General features: G+C 44.9%; 1 protein-coding gene across 1 annotated transcript; it reads left to right on the top strand.

Annotated features, from left to right (window-relative positions):
* Nucleotides 1-13716: 13716 nt before the first annotated feature.
* Nucleotides 13717-14841, top strand: LOC144806060 (uncharacterized). Its single transcript, XM_078672508.1, has one exon. The coding sequence runs from the start codon at nt 13717-13719 to the stop codon at nt 14839-14841; it is 1125 nt and encodes a 374-aa protein (XP_078528634.1).
* The last annotated feature ends 2825 nt before the right edge of the window (nt 14842-17666 follow it).

Raw genomic sequence — 17666 nt, 5'->3', positions numbered from 1 at the left:
ATCGGCTGTCAGCCACGCCCCTCCCAAAATGTGTATATTTAAAATATAAAAGCAATAAACACTAAAGACAAATTTTGAAAACAAATTTGAATGTTAAAACCAGGCTGAATAAAAAGTTCCCACCACATGGAGATCCAGATGTTTACATGTTCCTGGTGGCTGATGAAACATTGCTGTTCCCAGCAGCCAAGAGGCACACCTCGGAAAAAATCGATAGATCAAATATGTTCCCATTCAACCCCCACAGCAGCCGCAGAGGAAGCCAACATAGTACCTGATGTTCCGTAGGGACAGAGCTCACATACAAACCAACAGATGTGGAGGCAAGCTTGGTATTTCATAGAAGGCAGCCATGAGCAAATGCATCAGCAAGGGACAGCGGCACAGATGAGCCTTCAACGGGTCCACCAGTATATGTTTGCCCAAAGGTTCAACCAACCACAACGCTAAGCACAGTTCCAGGGCACACTCGTAAGTGCACAAGAGATAGTGGAACAAAGGCTGTATGCAATAAATTCATACAGGCTGAAACAACAGGAACCAATGCTCATCAAGTTCTTGAAGCATAGGTGTGTCCAAGAAGTGTACCATGCATTAACGGCAAACCAGGACGCAAGGCAGTTCTAGCTCCATGTGATCTTGAACTGGGATATCCATTGCGGAGCAAAAATATTAAAAGTAATATCCATGCAACTAGGATCAGGACCAGCAGAAGACCTCAAATGATGCTCCTGAAGACAGAGAGGTTAAATGATGGAACTATCCCAAATACAGTCTGGAAAGTGCTGACCAACCCATAGCCAATGCTCTTAAAAAATCCTACAATTCCTGGTGTATTACTAGACATGTTAAAATATGAAGGTCCAGATCCCCAAAATGTAGTGGGAAGTTGGTATGGAGAAGCGCCTGTATTTCAGAAGAAGAACGTGCCACCTGAATATCAAACATCAACTTTGCCGAAGTTAGGGCCACATCTTTTTGAATTAATAAGGCTTTCAGTTTGCTCAGGGCAGAAAAACACACGATGGTAAGATTAATTGAAGGTCATAGGTTATCATCCCTAATTACACAGGCGGGCGGAAATTAAACTTGTGCACAACATGTAACAATGAAAGACACAGTGATCACATAGGGAACCTCTGATGTCATTCCACAGCAACCTTGAGCATTCAACATCAGGTAACTCCCATAGAGAGAAATCTGAAATTCAGATGCATCACGGCAGCTGGAACCCTTTCTAGTAGCCAGATAGGTTCGCTATAGATGCATTTCATGCCCCGTGCAAAGAAACTTCCTTGCATACTAGGGACTCACTTAAAGTATTCTCACAGTCAGAGCAGCTGAAAAACACTTCAGTCTCCTTATTCTGAAACCATAATGTGAATGGATGCTCCCATTGTTCATGTATGAACCCTTCACCTAATTCCTCATATCTGCCCACTTGATGGTGTTGTAGACAGTACTGAATTGGAAAAGTTGAAATTGGCAATGTAATCAATCAATCAATCAATCATATCATTTATAAAGTGCACTACTCATCCGTAAGGGTCTCAAGGCGCTGGGGTAGGGAATGCTGCTACTGCTTGAAAAGCCAGGTCTTGAGGAGTTTTCTGAAGGTCAGCAGGTCTTGGGTCTACCGTAGGTGGATGGGGAGGGTATTCCAGGACTTGGCGGCGAGGTGGGAGAACAGTCTGCCACTGGAGGTCGCTCTTCGGAAGTGGGGGACTGTGGTGGGGGCAAGGTCGGTGGAGTGTAGCTGGGGGGTTGGGGTGTAGAAGCTGAGTCGTCTGTTGAGGTACGTTGGTCCAGTGTTGTAGAGTACCTTGTGTGCGTGGGTGAGGAGCTTGGAGGTTATCCTCTTGTTGACCGGGAGCAAGTGCAGGTCTCTCAGGTGGGGTGTGATGTGGCTGCGGCGAGGGATGTCGAGTATCAGGCGTGCAGAGGTGTTCTGGATGCGTTGGAGCTGTCTCAGCAGTTTGGCCAAGGCTCGTGCATAGAGGGTTTTTCCGTAGTCCAACCTGCTGCTGACGAGGGCCTGAGTGACCGTTCTTCTCGTTTCGGTGGGGATCCACTTGTAGATCCTGCGGAGCATGCGGAGGGTGTTGAAGCAGGAAGAGGAGATGGCGTTGACCTGTCTAGTGATGGAGAGGGTGGTCGAGGATAACCCCTAGGTTGTATGCGTGGTCGGTTGGTTTTGGAGCGGTTCCCGGTGCGGTTGGCCACCAAGAGTCATCCCAGGCCGGTGTGGGGGTCCTTGGTGAGGGAGAGGATCAGCTGGGGGTCATCGTCGTAGGAGATAATGTTGAGGTCGTGCCGACCGGTGACATGGGCAAGCGGTGCCATGTAGATGTTAAACAGAGTTGGGCTAAGGGATGAGCCCTGGGGTACGCCGCAGATGATCTTGGTGGCTTTGGAGCGGAAGGGGGGAAGGCGAACGCTCTGTGTTCTGTCAGAGAGGAAGAAGGTGGCCCAGTCCAGGGCCTTCTCTTGGATCTCGGCGTCGTGTAGGCGTGTTCGTAATGTGTGGTGGCAGACCTTGTCGAAGTGTTGAAGCGGCTGATAGATCCAGGAGGAAGAGGGCCGCCATTTCTCCGTTGTCCAGCAGGGACTTGATGTCATTGGTGGCAGCGATGAGGGAAGTCTCGGTGCTGTGGTTGCTGTGGAACCCAGACTGGGTAGGGTCCAGGATGTTGTTCTCCTTGAGGTAGTGGGTCAGTTGTTCATTGACGGTCTTCTTGATGACCTTTGCCCAGAATGGGAGCAGGGAGATGGGCCAGAAGTTCTTGAGATCCTTGTGGTCCGCCTTGGGTTTCTTGAGTAAGGTGTTGATCTCGGCGTGCTTAGATGGATTATCCAAGATGAGGATGCTATCTCTGCAATGGTAAAAGGTTGAGCTGAGTTGAAGTTTATTTGCATAAGTCAGTTAAAACCATTGCATTACAATAAAATAATAATAATAATAAAAAAAAGAGAATCATAGTATTTGCACTTAACCCTTGCAACAAGGTTTGAAATTAGCTAAATGTCTTCTGGTTATGTGCAAGAAAGTGCACATTGCTCGTCGGACCGTGACCGGTAAACAAAGTCGCAAAGTCGCCAGTTTTATGGTCCATCAGTTCTCCATCTCCACGGCACTCTCCCTTTAGCAGTTTTACCTTTAGGCCCGACTTTCTAGTAAAGTGCATGTGCTATATGCTGCCATGTGGTCCAGAGCTTAAATTTCATGTTTACAATTGCCCGTTGTTTTACGACCAGCCCCATTGAAATTTATCTCCCATCTAACTAGTCGGTTTTACAGTTCTTCCTTCCATTCCCTTACCCTTTAGCACCACATGTTCTGTACTTGGTCCTAGTTCTCTGGAGAATGTGCTTGTGCTTAACAACCTTATGAAATTTAAAACAGGCTTTTATTTGATAAGATAGTTGGGATCCCCAATCTCTGATGTGCTTCATTCAGAGCAGGAACTGAGTTCAGCCGGAGTGCTATGAACTCCGTCTGTAGACATATATTTGAGAAAATGTCTTCTTGATTTCATTTCAGGTCGGCATCTCCTGGCTTCCATTTAAAATAATCCAGAATCAGCTTTTGTACTATGCGTGGGCAAGATAAGGGACCAGGGCAGGGTTGGAGAGCGTCCTTGATTAATTGTATGCATCTTCCGCAGCGGGCCAGGGTGTCGGGCTCCTTTTGTGAAAAACATATTGCTGAAGCCTCTAGGCAGGTGGTTACATTTTCCCTCAAGAATAAACGTACATTTTCAAGCCTCTCAATGTATAACATTGGGTATTTATCATCTTTCCGTGCCTCAGCTATCTGTTGTTCAGAAAGATGATAAGGTGAAAACAGATTTGTGATGTTTATGTGTTGCCACGGTGGTGACCTGACCGTAATGTCCAGAACATAGAGTCCAGCTCAGCAATAGAATTGATCTAAGCTGGGACTACACATGTTGTAACACAGATACGTCCTTCTGAAGCACATCTATTGTAGGTGAGACAATGTTACCTAAAGAATAAATTCTAGATGATAAGGTAGTCATAGAGCTCTATTGACGTGTTTTCTGAAGACCCAACAACAAGTCTTGTAATTCCAAGTTATCAGAAAGAAGGGACAAGTGTTGTTTTATTTGAGACAGTGTTGAGTTTTGTAGTCAATCAAGGCACACATTCCCCACACTGTAATTTGTTACCACCTCTGAATGTTCACTCTCAACATATCACATGTCAGGCCTATGGGCTGTATATCCATTACAATTACATAGGAATCTATCCTGTCATGTGTCTAGTGGCCATACTAACCATCCCTTCCAATTGGGAGCTGGTGAATTCTGTCTACTCTTACACAGCATGGTGTTAATAGTATTTTCATCATAAGGTGTTGACTGTGGCCAGTTGTCAAGTTGTGTAAGAGTGGAAACCTTTGGTGTGTTCAAATCTTTTTTTCTTGGCCAGGTGAAGACTTGTCTGTTGCACAGTTTTGTTCAGGAAAATAATCTCTTGTGGTATTCAACAGGTTCTAATTAAAGCCTCAGTTCCCTGAACCTGCCAACCTTTGGTCCCCCATATAGATTTTACATCTATTGTATCCCTCAAAAAGTCCAAACTTTGTTCAGAGAGCCTGGAAAGGAAAGAAGTAGAGTATATCAGCTTGGTGTCAGTTAACATGTTTTTCTGTGGAGGTGTTTGTGCAAGCCTATAATAAAACAAGGCAGGATCAGATGTGTCATAACAAGAAAAATAGTCGAACTTCTCTGCAAATGCTCTTGGTTGTGTAGGGCAATGTTCCCATTGTGTAAAGTTAAAAACCTCATGAGGTGCACTAGCCCTATGGAGGAAACGATGACGGTAATGTTGAAAACAGAACATCTCATCAAAATCAGACCATCAAAACCATCATATAACTCATCAGAAGAAAACATATCTGAATGTTCTAGATTTTTTAACATTTCATGTATTAATGTCCGAATAATCAGAAATAGTACTAGGGGCGATAATGTAATTCAAACAAATTTTAAACAAATGCGGAATTTGTAACGGTTCATTAGGACCATACACTTCAAATGATAAATTGTCCCATACAATCCAACCTGGAACTGGACCAGCTGAAATGTTCACTAGGGACAAGCCTCTCTGTTGACGGTGTGATGATGCATTGTCATATGGTTACTACGTTTCTATATATTGTGTTAAGTTAGCATGTGCTTATTAAATGTTTAAACGCCATATTTTTCTTTCTGCTTCGGTTTGCACATGACACCTAATTGTTATTGTAGCTTCTAACCTAGACGAAAGATGTGATTTATTTGAGAATAATATGTTATTGCACTGGTATCAGTCGTGCTTGGAACACTTGGTACAACTGTCTGCACACTGAGAACTGCACACTCTAAGAATAACCTAACACAAGGTTGCTGTAGGCCTGATCCTCGCATCACGTTAGTCATAACACAAATAATGTTGTTGCCAATATTGGGCTCTACGCGGGTTTAAGATAGAGTTACAGGGAATGAATCAACACACTTGATGCTTCACATGCTGAGAGCTGGTAGCGGTTGATGTGATCTCCTTCTACTGAGAATTATAGGTATGGGTCCGCCCTGCTAGGAACCCCGCTGAGACCTTCTTAGATATAATATAATATGCTAATTAGGGTGCGCGAAATATAGGTGATACAGAATTTCAAAGATCTTTGCATCATAACATGCTATCACCTTTTGCTTATTATGGATTAGTGACTATGCTGCTAACTCTGATTTTTATAATATGTATTTTGATATTATATAAGATACTGCGTTTGAGAATGTTGCATTGAAAAATAAACATTTCAAACTTGCACGTGTGTTCTCTGCCTCCCAGTTTCGGTTTGTAATGATTATATAACGAAAGAGTGTTCATGTGTTCCACGATACCTGAGGTATTCTAAGTTCATGTTCTGGATTGTCTAAGTCATTGGGAAGTATTTACTACCGATGAGACACTGTAGCTAGCTAGGTAAAGGGATTTCTGAAACAAAGGTGGGTTCTGGGTCACCCTGACTCACCCAGGTTCTAGATCTCTGTGCACAGTTCTGTGGGAGAACGGAAACCCTAACACATGGCGCCCAACGTTGGTTGGCCTTATATCATGACACTCGAGTAGTATAACATTCAATCCTTAACGCCTTCATTCCCGTTTCCGGAAAACGGCGGTGTCGGAAAAACCTACCTATTTTTGAAATAGGTCATTTTCAAGCTTGAATCTAACAGTGAAAGGTTTCTTTGAATTACTACCCAGTTGTGCTACAAAGTAATCTTTGTGTTTTCGCTTTCCTGTGCTGACATGGCTCAAGCCGTGGACATCCCGCAGCATAGTCGCATTGCGGTGCGTGACCATTTGCGGATGTATGATGTTCCTCTGGATGGCTTGGCTGTGGTTCTGGTGGTGAGTGCGGAACATGCATACCCGTACGAACTATTTTATTCGTGGGTGACATTTCCGGCGGTGGACGCTAATTCTGGTGTGTTCCACTCGTACACTGCTTCAGATGTACCGGCTGCATATGCTCCGTACAGAGCACTGGAAGTTCCTATTGACGCTTGGCAGCATGGAGTTTGGTTTGGTGGCGCCCTACCGCACGCTTTAACCGCTCCGAGATTAGGTCCGTTGTCCATTCCGGGCACTCTTTGGCCCGCTTTGGCTGGATTTACACCTCACCCCCGACGTGCCACTTGTAACTTGGGAGAGTTGCGGCGGCTTCATGAAGTCGCGGTGGAAGTGATTAGAGCGCTTGTTCATTACACTAGCCATAATGTTCAGGACGCGGCCCCTAGGGGGGCACAACTTCGTGAACATGCTGGTCTGAAAATCAATCCGGTCATGGTTAATTCCGTGATGGGTAAAAAGCCCCAGGAGAAGGACGATTTTCCGTTCTGGCTTGCTGAGAAATTCGGCCAGTTGGAAGCTGTGTTTCCCAATACGAGTCCGGGTGATAAACACCGGATTCTTACACTAAGTTTGCCGAAAGATCTGGCTCCTGACCTTGTTGACTGTGAGACCTGGGGCAAAACTTTTGCAGCGGTCTATTCGAGGTGCTTTGGCTCCCCGTCGGTGACCAATCTAGGTGGGGTCCTTAATCGTGTTCAAGACGAACACGGATCAGAGGCGGCTGTTGAATTGGGCATGTGCCTGTGTGGCTCATTTGATGTGGTTTGCAATCTAATCCTTGCGAATGTCAAGGGGGATGCAGTGAACTTTCAGGTGGCTAACGCGTTGGCGATGGTTCAGGAGGCCGACCGACCCCGACAGTTGGCAAAGATTATTGTGGCTGCTTACCAAATGGTTGGCCGCAACGCGAAAGGGGTTAAAGCTTTTCCTGAGAAGGAGAAGAAACAGCCCCAGGGTCAGACATCGGAAACTAGTGGTCAACAAAAATCCAAGAAGCAAAATTGGCCTAAAAAGCAGAATCAGGGTAAGCAACAACAACAACAAGCACAGGTTTCTGCTCCTGCGTCTCCGTTGCCTGCGCAGTCGGATCGTGTTTATGATTTGCGCGACCGCGCGATGATTAAATCGCCTGAGAGGTTTCAGGCTTCTGACCAACGCTCTCCTCGTTCCTTTCAGGACTCATCGGCTCCGTCAACCGGTGGTGGAGGGGGCGGCAGGGGCCGGGGTGGCCAGCAAGGACGTGGTCAGCCCCGCCCGCGAAACAGTGGAGAGCAGCAGGAAGGCTCTACGCCCAAGAGACCTCAGTTTGCCGCGAAGAAAGTCGCCGCCCTGACAGCGCATCGTTATGCCCCAGATAGTGAGAACGCGGCTTCGGAATCTGACGTGGGCTCTGACCTTGCTGGACAGCGCAGCAGAGATTGCCATAGTGAGAGAGGCCCTCCGTCCACTGTTGAAGGTGACAGCGACTGATTCTTATGTTGTGATAGAAACTGCTGACACGCATGTTGCTCCCCCTGAACGTCTTTTTGAAATTGTCCTGTTAATTGAAGGTGACATGCAGCGAACTGTAAAAGGGGTATTTTGGGAAAATCTCTCGTCTACGTATGACATTTTGCTTTCGGAGGCTGACTGGCCCCCACCTTTCGTTCTCGCAGCTCCGCGAGGGGAGGAGGTAATCCTGCCCAGTTTTGCGCACACTGTACCGAGAGTGGAAGCGCTGCATTTTGCAGAAGAGTGGGCTCTGGCGCTTGCGCCGGCTGTGTACCGCAATCAGTGTGGCTGGGATAAATTGTCACCAAGCCACGAGATTCCTTTACGGTCGCAACCACAGCCTCAACCTCAATATCCCATACGGCGTGAAGCGAAAGCTTCGGTCGCAGCTATCCTTGAACAATTGGAATATCAAGGTGTAATTGAAACGTGTGTGTCACCGATGAATAACCCACTTTTTACTGTAAACAAGCCTGACGGCTCATATCGTTTGGTTTTGGATTATAGGCATTTGAACTCGCATTGCCGTAACTGCGCAGTACAGAATACTCATGGCTCTGCGTTAGTGAATAGTCTTGAGCGTAAACGGTTCAAAACCACGCTTGACATTTCCAACGGTTTTTATGCCCATAGATTAGACGGTCTAAGTTCCCAATGGACCAGTTTTACATGCGCCGGTGTGCAAAAAATGTTTAAACGACTCCCAATGGGCTGCAAGAACAGTCCTGGAGTTTTTTCCGCGCGCATTGTCTCTCTTTTGGAGATATTCGACCCAGTTGCTTGTTCATATGTGGATGACATTTATCTCACAGACGACGATCTTTGGGAGCATCTGTGTCGAGTAAATAGCATAATTTGTAACTTTGCTGACATGGGTTTATTTATTTATTTATTTATTTATTGTGACTTGTATAGCGCACTATAACCCAGGGGTCTCTAAGCGCTTTGTTAGGGTCAGCTAAACAATAAAAAGATGCATCAAATTACATTTATCGGCCACCCCACGCTTGCTGGAAAAGCACAGTTTTTAGTTGTTTGCGGAAAGGCATTAGTTTCTTTTCATTGCGGAGTTTCAGCGGTAATTTATTCCACATAGCTGGCAAAGTATGTGAAAAAGCGCGTCCACCCACGGTAGTCAGTCTACAGCGTGGCTGAACCAGGTAGATGGAGTCAGCCGATCTAAGAGCCCTCCCTGGTTTGTAAAGGGACAGACGAGATTTCAAATAGGTGGGTGCTCTCCCATGAAGCGCCTTGTGTACAATACAGAGCCCCTTGAACATTAATCTCTGCCTCACTGGCAACCAATGGAGTTCCCGCAGGAGGGGGGATGCCTGGGTACTCCTTGGTCTCTTGAAAATGAGCCTAGCAGCATCATTCATGACCGTCTGCATTCTATTCAGGAGGCCCTGTGGGAGTCCTATATACAATGAATTGCCATAATCCAGCCTGGCCAAAATCATTGCAGAAACCGCGCTCCTTAAGGTGGAAAAAGAGAGCAGTGGGGAAACTTTCCTAAGTTGGCGAAGGAGGCCGGGTTACAAGTTTAACTTTGCAAAATCGCACATTGCGGAGTATACAGTGTTGTTTCTGGGTTACGAGCTTAACCATGAAGGAAAGGGTTTAGCACCCCATTTCCTGGAGAAATGCGCACAATTGAGCTCTCCGACAACACTGAAAAAATTACAATCTCTTCTGGGCTTTCTGAATTTCGGGAGGACTTACATTCCGGGATATGCCCAGCGTATCAAGCCTTTGTATGCTTTGATACAACCAACTTTTTCAAAATCATGCTGGCTGCCTGAGCATTCTGCCATTCTGCAGTCTTTGCAGGCTGATTTGCTCGCTTCTGAATACTTACAAACTCGTGATAACCAGACCAACCTGGTGATAAGGATTATCCCTGGGGCGGTGGGTTTCACGTACCTGACTTTTAATGAAGGAGATACAGTACCTATTGCTTACAAGTCACACTTGTACACTTCGGCTGAACTGCGATTTTCCACTGTAGAAAAAGTTTTAACTGCTGTACAGATGGCAATTCTTAAAGAACGTGCTCTGTCACAAGGAAAACGCATGTTGGTTGTTACCCCGTGTCCAGCCTTAGAGGCGGTTACGAAAGCCAGTGTACCTAATTCCAAAGCTTTGCACCCTCGGTGGATTCAATGGGCTGCATCCTTGGCATCCCAGGATGTCACGTTTATTTTTGACGCCACTTTACGGTCACAGGAGTATTTACAGTATGAATTTGTTCATCCTGCTCCATTAGCAATGCGGCCGTTGGAGGATTTCCATTGCATCATTTACACAGATGGTTCGGCGCAGGTTGCGCATGGCTCTAAACATGCCTACGTTTCCGCTTGCGCCATTGTGGTCGGTGCCATGGTGAACGATGAGTTCAAGTCCAGTGTCGTGCACACGCAGACGCTTGGAGACTGCACCGCACAATTAGCAGAGCTTCGTGCTCTGATGCTTGCATTGGAGTACGCAGATCCTAGTGTGACGACTTTGATCGTAAGTGACTCTTACTACTGTGTCCAGTCTTACAATGAGAACTTGTTCTTTTGGATTCAGAATGAATTTCGTGATTCCAAAGGTAGCACAATAAAACATAAAATGATCTGGGTCCGAGTGGCGGAACTTAAAGAGAAGCTGCCACTCGTGTTTGTGATTCATACTCTCGGTCATCAGCGCGTGGGGGTCCACGCTGTTGGCAACTCGCTTGCTGATGAAGCAGCGAAGTCAGCGGTATCGAAATACTTAGTTGCAGCAGTCACGAGGTCCAAAAGCAAAATAGATGACGACATCTTGGCAGCTATTGCTGCAACAGAGAAGGGAAGTAAATATCCTGCGGGATTCCCTTCTAAATACACATACCACTTAAGTCCGGATAAGGTTCCTTATGTGAAAATCCCTGAAGTTGGCGAGCGTCTAGTTCCCAACTCGGATCGCAGAGCTGCCTTGATTACAGCGGCGCATGAAGGTGTGGCGTCTGCGCATGCGGGCGTCTCGGTCACTGTAACTCAGCTACAACAGAGATTCTGGTGGCGGGGACTGTACAAACAGACGCGTGAATATGTTCTTCAATGTGACATTTGCCAGCAGATTAAGCCTTCGACTGCTGCGCGTCCGCCTCAGACACAGTTGTACATCTTGAATAAACCACTTGGATGTGTTTATTTGGATCACTGCGGTCCATTTTCTTCTGATACTGCGTATAAATACATCTTAGTCGCAGTTGATTCATGCACACGCTTTGTGTGGGTATGGCCGCATCGGAGCGCTGATTCACGTACTGTCATTAAGGATTTGCGAGTCTTTGTGGGAATTTTTGCCTGTGGTACCTTCCATTCGGATCAGGGTCCGGCTTTTGCCTCTAAGGCATATAAGGATGCTATGGTTTCGATGGGGGTCCAAGTCAAGTTTTCGAGTCCCTACAGACCTGAGGGTAATAGTGTAGTTGAACGAATGAACCGCGACTTAAAGCAATCTTTGACAGCTCGAGTTATAGGCACTGGCAGAAACTGGTTAGCCCACCTCATAGGCGTGCAGCGTGCGCTTAATAATCTCCCTAGAAGGTCTCTGGGTGGGCGGACCCCATACGAAATGCTCTTTGGTATCAAGATGTATGTACCTGACCTTGATGGGCTGGACTACAAGGCCCAGGCCACGGCCTTTGACGTAGATGAACATTGCAATGTTTTACAGAATCTACAAAAGACCAGAGACAGTCTTGCAAAGGAACATTTGCCCTCCACATCGGATGATGCGCTGCAGATCCCGGTAGTTGGCTGGCTACCCCAAGTTGGAGAACTGGTTCGAGAGAAGATCGATAACAAGAAAGAGTTTGGTCCCTCATATCGAGCACCGGTTCGAGTTCTTGGAGTGAAGGGCACAAGAACAGTCATTTTACCACCACTTCCTGGTCGTAAGGAAAACAGATTTATTTCTATTGACAATGTCAAGACACACAGGGTGGCCGATTCTTCATAGCATGACACCGGCTGTATCCTGTCCTTCCATGGTGAGGCACTCTGTACTAGCAATAACATCTGGCGCAGAACAGGAGGTATCCCTCGAGATGCCTGCCGTATCCAGTCCTTTATTAAATACTATTCCTGTTACTAACATTGATGAGCTGACCTACACTTATCCTGCTGATTTATCGATGCCTGATTTGCAGACCCGTTTGGCCAATCAGTCCAGATTCTCTTTTGACTCTGATTCGGAACTTTCAAAGAAACCCTCAAACATTGCAAGATATGCCACGTTGTTTAAAAAACATTTTTTAATTCCCCCTTGGACATACATTTGGTTGATCCTATTTTCATTTTATCTTTTTATGTCAATTGGTTTTGTGTTTTATTTTTTCCGTCTGATTGATGGGCACTACGTTAAAGAAAGAACAGGAATTCGGTACCTTAATGGAACATTGAACCCTCTTTCCTCTTCACATTCAGCGCACAGACTGAAACGAAACTTAAACACAGTTAACATTACTGCTTGGCCTGTCCTTGATGGGATTGTGTGGGATGCGGTTAGGTTTCAGATACATGGGCCCACTGAAGTGATTAATGTTCCAAATGTGCTTAGAGTAAACATGGGAGATGTGATTAAACAAAATATATGTTCTGATGATTGGGATATTCAGGCCGTAGAAGCATTATTCTCGGATTTGAAGTATTATGCTGCCTTCGATGCTGAGGATCTGTACACAGATTCTATTAATTATGGTGATTTGTTTTGTTTTCAACACTATGGTAATCATTTTTTACATAAAACAAATTCCAGGAGGGTTGCTGTAAATTATACACAATGGGAACATTGCCCTGCTCCATTCGGTGGCAGTTCCAATACATTTCTGAAAAAATATACCTATTTTACAGACTTTAATCAGTCTAATCCCGAGTCATTTTATTTTAAAATGACACAAAAGCCCATTTCCAAAGTTAGACTTACCGATACAAAATTGCTGTATTCGAAGTCCTTTTTAGACAGGTTGGCTGTAGATGGCTACGAGTTCTGGAAAGGAACAATTGACCTTAAATCGGTTTGGGGTACCAAAGATTGGCAGGTACAAGGCACTGAGGCTTTGCACCATGCATGTCTCATCCCGAATCACATGTTGTTTTTAAATTCGACCATTTTTCAGACAACATGCTTTGGATTGGCTACTTCTAAAAAATTAAATACACCGACCATCCCAGATTTAGATGAATATACAGGTTGGGGTAATTTTACTGATTCCTCCATTCAGGAGTTGCAAACTCTTTTACACAATTCATCCTTTAACATTTCCAGTTTGGATTCCAAGGGTTGGCTGGTGTGGCAAAAGAGTGCTGATTCTTGCCAACGCCGTTTTATGGGTTTGGCTGAGGGGTTCACAAAACTCAGGCCGATCCACGTTTTGAAGAAGATTATACTGTCACAACCTATTCTGTGGGGAAACTGTGTCAAAATTGGTTACAACATTCCACGTTAACTGCAGTTAAACTACATCTGTCTCAATTAAATGATAATGTGGATCTGAACGATTTTATAAAAGGTCCGGCTAAAGGTAGATCTAAACGATGGCTGTATGCAATTTACAATGAAATTTGGAAAGTTACCCAGGTTGAGGCTGCTAAACGCCTGAGAGCTATTGATCAAGCAAATTTAGAAAAGGTTCTTGCAGTTGTTGATAACAGTATTAACACGCTTTCTTCCCGAATTTACACGTTAAATAATATTGTGTCTTCTGTTGTTGACATTGTACATGATGAAGTGTCCGTTTTATATCATGGTCAAAATCAATTACGTTCTGTGATGCAGTTTGCTTGGACACTACAGACTCTAAAGAGTGGCCGAGTGCCGTGGAATTTTATGAATGTATCTTCACTATTTGCCCCATTTAATTTGACTGAAAAACAGCGCATGTTATCAATGAGAGATGCAACATTTTCTATGTTACATATTGAAAAATTAGAATCCCTGCCATTTTCAGTGGCTGAAGTGACTGCGGCTACATGGCTTATCCATGGTGTTATTACCTTACCTTTTGCTTTGTACAAATTTACAAATTGTATGAAATATATAGCTATAGGGCGATATGAGCCATTAGGCAGTGCTTTTCTCCATGAGACATGGTCTTTACCATACACTTATAGATGCCTAAAAGAGGGAAATGAAGTGAATTTGAATGGTGAAGAATGTACACAATCGCCTGACCGCTCACTAATATGCAGACACATTCAGTTGCATGGTTCTTGTAATCAGGACAAACCTAATTTGGCCTGTGTTTTGAAAGGGACACCAGTTCCTGCAATAGTTCCCACGTTCACTTTGTTGTCCAACGGTAGTTATTTGCTTTTGAATAACGAGTTTTGTTGTGGGTTAGAGGCCGGTATCGCATACGTGGTTACCGTGTCTGAAAGGGTGGTTTGCTGCAAGAATGTGTTATATCCACCCACGCATGGAAACTCAGATGTTTTAATTTGGCCAAGAATACCAACCTTGAGAGCTGAGTTCAATGGTTTAGGCCGTATAAGAGCCCTATTGTCTCAAAAGCAGGTGGCCCTGAGCTCTGCCCGTGAAACTTATGTCCTTCACATAGCAAACACACGCACAGAAGTACAGGCACTTTTAAGTACTGATTTGCCGTTTCATTTTTGCGAGCTGGTTCATCAAATCTTCAATGCCTCCTCCACAACGAGCCTGGCTCATTTTTTTAAAATGGTTAGCAGTGGTCTCGTGACTACATTTGAAAAAGTTTTTGGTATTATCCCTGCGTTCTTTCATTCTATATTCGCTAGCCTGTTTGGCGGATTCCCTGTTTTGCTGGCTTTAGCTGCAGGCGTTCTGGTGATATTTTACTTTATAAAACATGGATGCCCATCCTGCGCAAGGAAACGCTCAGCCCCTACTGATGCAATTTCGCAACCGGATGCTTGATTATTATGGATCCCTGCCGCTTGCGACTTTAAGCACGGCTTTTGGATTATCCTTCAGATTTTCCTATTTCACATGTGTCCAGCCCGTGTTTCATTGCCTGAGCTGTGATTTCGACTGGGCCATTGATTTGTGTCTAAGTTTACCGACTTCTCCTGACGTCGATTTTGATCAGCTGATGAACCCCGTAGTTGCTCACGAGTTGGTCTGTTCTGGCGAAAGGGTTATGGCTGTGGCAGCGATGCATGGACTAATGGGTCAGTGGGACATATTCGCAGCGGCGCATGACTTTCTGGCACATAGTGTTCTCGAGAACCCACTGAGTTGTCCTCTGATGTTGCTAGAGGAATCGGTGTTGGAGGAGCACGTATTTTCTTTCCCATTGCTTAATTGGATGGCTGAACTGTTTTCGGATGATGACAGTGATTTCATGTTGGAGGCTGTGGCTACCTATTTTGCATATTCATTCAACCATGAGTGACTTTGAAGACTTCCATCATTATGGCACGTGACTTTTTAGTAATTCTGAATGGTGCCTTTTTCAATACGAACATTCGTTTTTCATATGTTCTGGGCCTATGAACTGAGAGTAGGCCTTAAGTTCGACTTTTATATTTTGTGTGGCCACTATAGGCATTCATACATATTTTTATTTTTAAATTTTACATACATTTGCATACATTTAGCTTGGCTCAATATCATTGAACTCTGCTTTCATGTTTTACCTTTCATATGGTATTTGCTTGTGTTTTATCCTTTTTAAACCGTCCTCGGATCATTGAGGGGGTGTCATATGGTTACTACGTTTCTATATATTGTGTTAAGTTAGCATGAGCTTATTAAATGTTTAAACGCAATATTTTCTTTCAGCTTGAGTTTGCACACGACACCTAATTGTTATTGTAGCTTTCAACCTAGACGAAAGATGTGATTTATTTGAGAATAATATGTTATTGCTCTAGTATCAGTCGTGCTTGGTACACTTGGTACAACTGTCTGTACACCGAGAACTGCACACTCTAAGAATAACCTAACACAAGGTTGCTGGAGGCCTGATCCTCGCACCACGTTAGACATAACACAAATAATGTTGCTGCCATCATTGGGCTCTACGCGGGTTTAAGATACAGTTACAGGGAATGAATCAACACACTTGATGCTTCGCATGCAGAGAGCTGGTAGCTGTTGATGTGATCTCCTACTACTGAGAATTAGAGGTATGGGTCCGCCCTGATAGAACCCAGATGAGACCTTCTTAGATATAATATAATATGCTAATTAGGGTGCGCGAAATATAGGTGATACAGAATTCTATAGATTTTTGCATCATAACATGCTATCACCTTTTGCTTACTATGGATTAGTGACTATGCTGCTAACTCTGATTTTTATAATATGTATGTTGATATTATACAAGATACTGCGTTTGAGAATGTTGCATTGAAAAATAAACATTTCAAACTTGCACGTGTGTTCTTTGCCTCCCAGTTTCGGTTTGTAATGATTATATAACGAAAGAGTGTTCATGTGTTCCACGATACCTGAGGTATTCTAAGTTCATGTTCTGGATTGTCTAAGTCATTGGTAAGTTATTACTACCGATGAGACACTGTAGCTAGCTTGGTAAGGGGATTTCTGAAACAAAGGTGAGTTTTGGGTCACCCTAACTCACCCAGGTTCTAGATCTCTGTGCACAGTTCTGTGGGAGAACGGAAACCCTGCTACAACATACTGGCACTGATGATACACACCCAGACCGGCTACCGAAGGAGGTGGGCGGACGGGAGGGGGAGGAACACCAAGAAGGGGTGGACTCATGAGATATTGGATGAGGTGGTCTGACAGGCGCTGCACAATCTGAGGGGCTGGGAGCGGCAACTGAGAGGGATGGTGACACATGGCGAGGGAAAGTGGTAGCGATAGTCGACCCAGATGAAGACTGGTGGCAAGAGAATTGTGGCCTTTCATGTTTTTTGGGATATTTATGTGGTTAGAGACCTTTATAGATGACTGGTTAACTTGCATGCCCTCCTTACGTGGCCGGCCCGATGGGTTGTAGGCGGCTTGCTGTGCTTCTTCCCATACCCCCTCAGATGAGAATACAAATGGGACGCAGTGCCGGCCCGCTGGGATGTAGTCAACCTGCTGTGTCAACTTTGCAAGCAGTCAATAAAGGTCTTGTTGAAAGAAAGAAAGAAAAGAAAAAATAAACAATCTGCTTTCACTTTGTCAGAAAATAGCACACATGATTAAAAATGGCAGCACCGTAAGGTTACAAGATTTCACATTTATGGAGACAGCGGGTCATCTTCAGTAGGAGTAGCAGGTGCAACACATATACCTCCCCTATAGGAGTTCCACTGAGCCCAGACTCAGGACCAATTTCGGGGGCAGCCCCGTGCCACATACACAGTCCGTGGGTTCCCACACATTAAGTAAACATCTTTTGTCTCTGGACTGACAGATTTGTGTAGGACCTCACACATGACCTTATGGATCTCTTTCCAGTAAGTCTGAATGTACTCACACTCCCAAAGAATATGCATGAACGTGGCCACCATTCCACATTTTCGCCTACATTTTACATCATCACCCCGCCCCATGTGAGCCAGCTGTGGCCCCATAATATAAACCCTGGGCAGGATTTTCAGTTGTATCAGGCGGAGACGTGTGGAAATCGCTACCTCCCTTGGTGAGGCCACTCCTGCAGTCCAATCCTCGTCATCAAGTAAGAGGCCATCTGCCTCCCACGTCTCACACAGTTTAAATAGGGGACCTGGTTTGTTTTTAATAAGTTTCTTGTATGTCAAAGAGATGGCCTTCTGCGG

The sequence above is a fragment of the Lissotriton helveticus genome (assembly GCF_964261635.1).
Source record: "Lissotriton helveticus chromosome 1_1 unlocalized genomic scaffold, aLisHel1.1 SUPER_1_unloc_42, whole genome shotgun sequence".
Taxonomy (NCBI): Eukaryota; Metazoa; Chordata; class Amphibia; order Caudata; family Salamandridae; genus Lissotriton; species Lissotriton helveticus.
The sequence above is the reverse complement of the archived record's forward strand: the minus strand, read 5'-3'. Positions and strand labels throughout refer to the sequence as shown.

Coding starts and splice junctions, on each gene's coding strand:
- LOC144806060 (XM_078672508.1), top strand. CDS start 13,717: ATGCAGTTTGCTTGGACACTACAGACTCTAAAGAGTGGCCGAGTGCCG.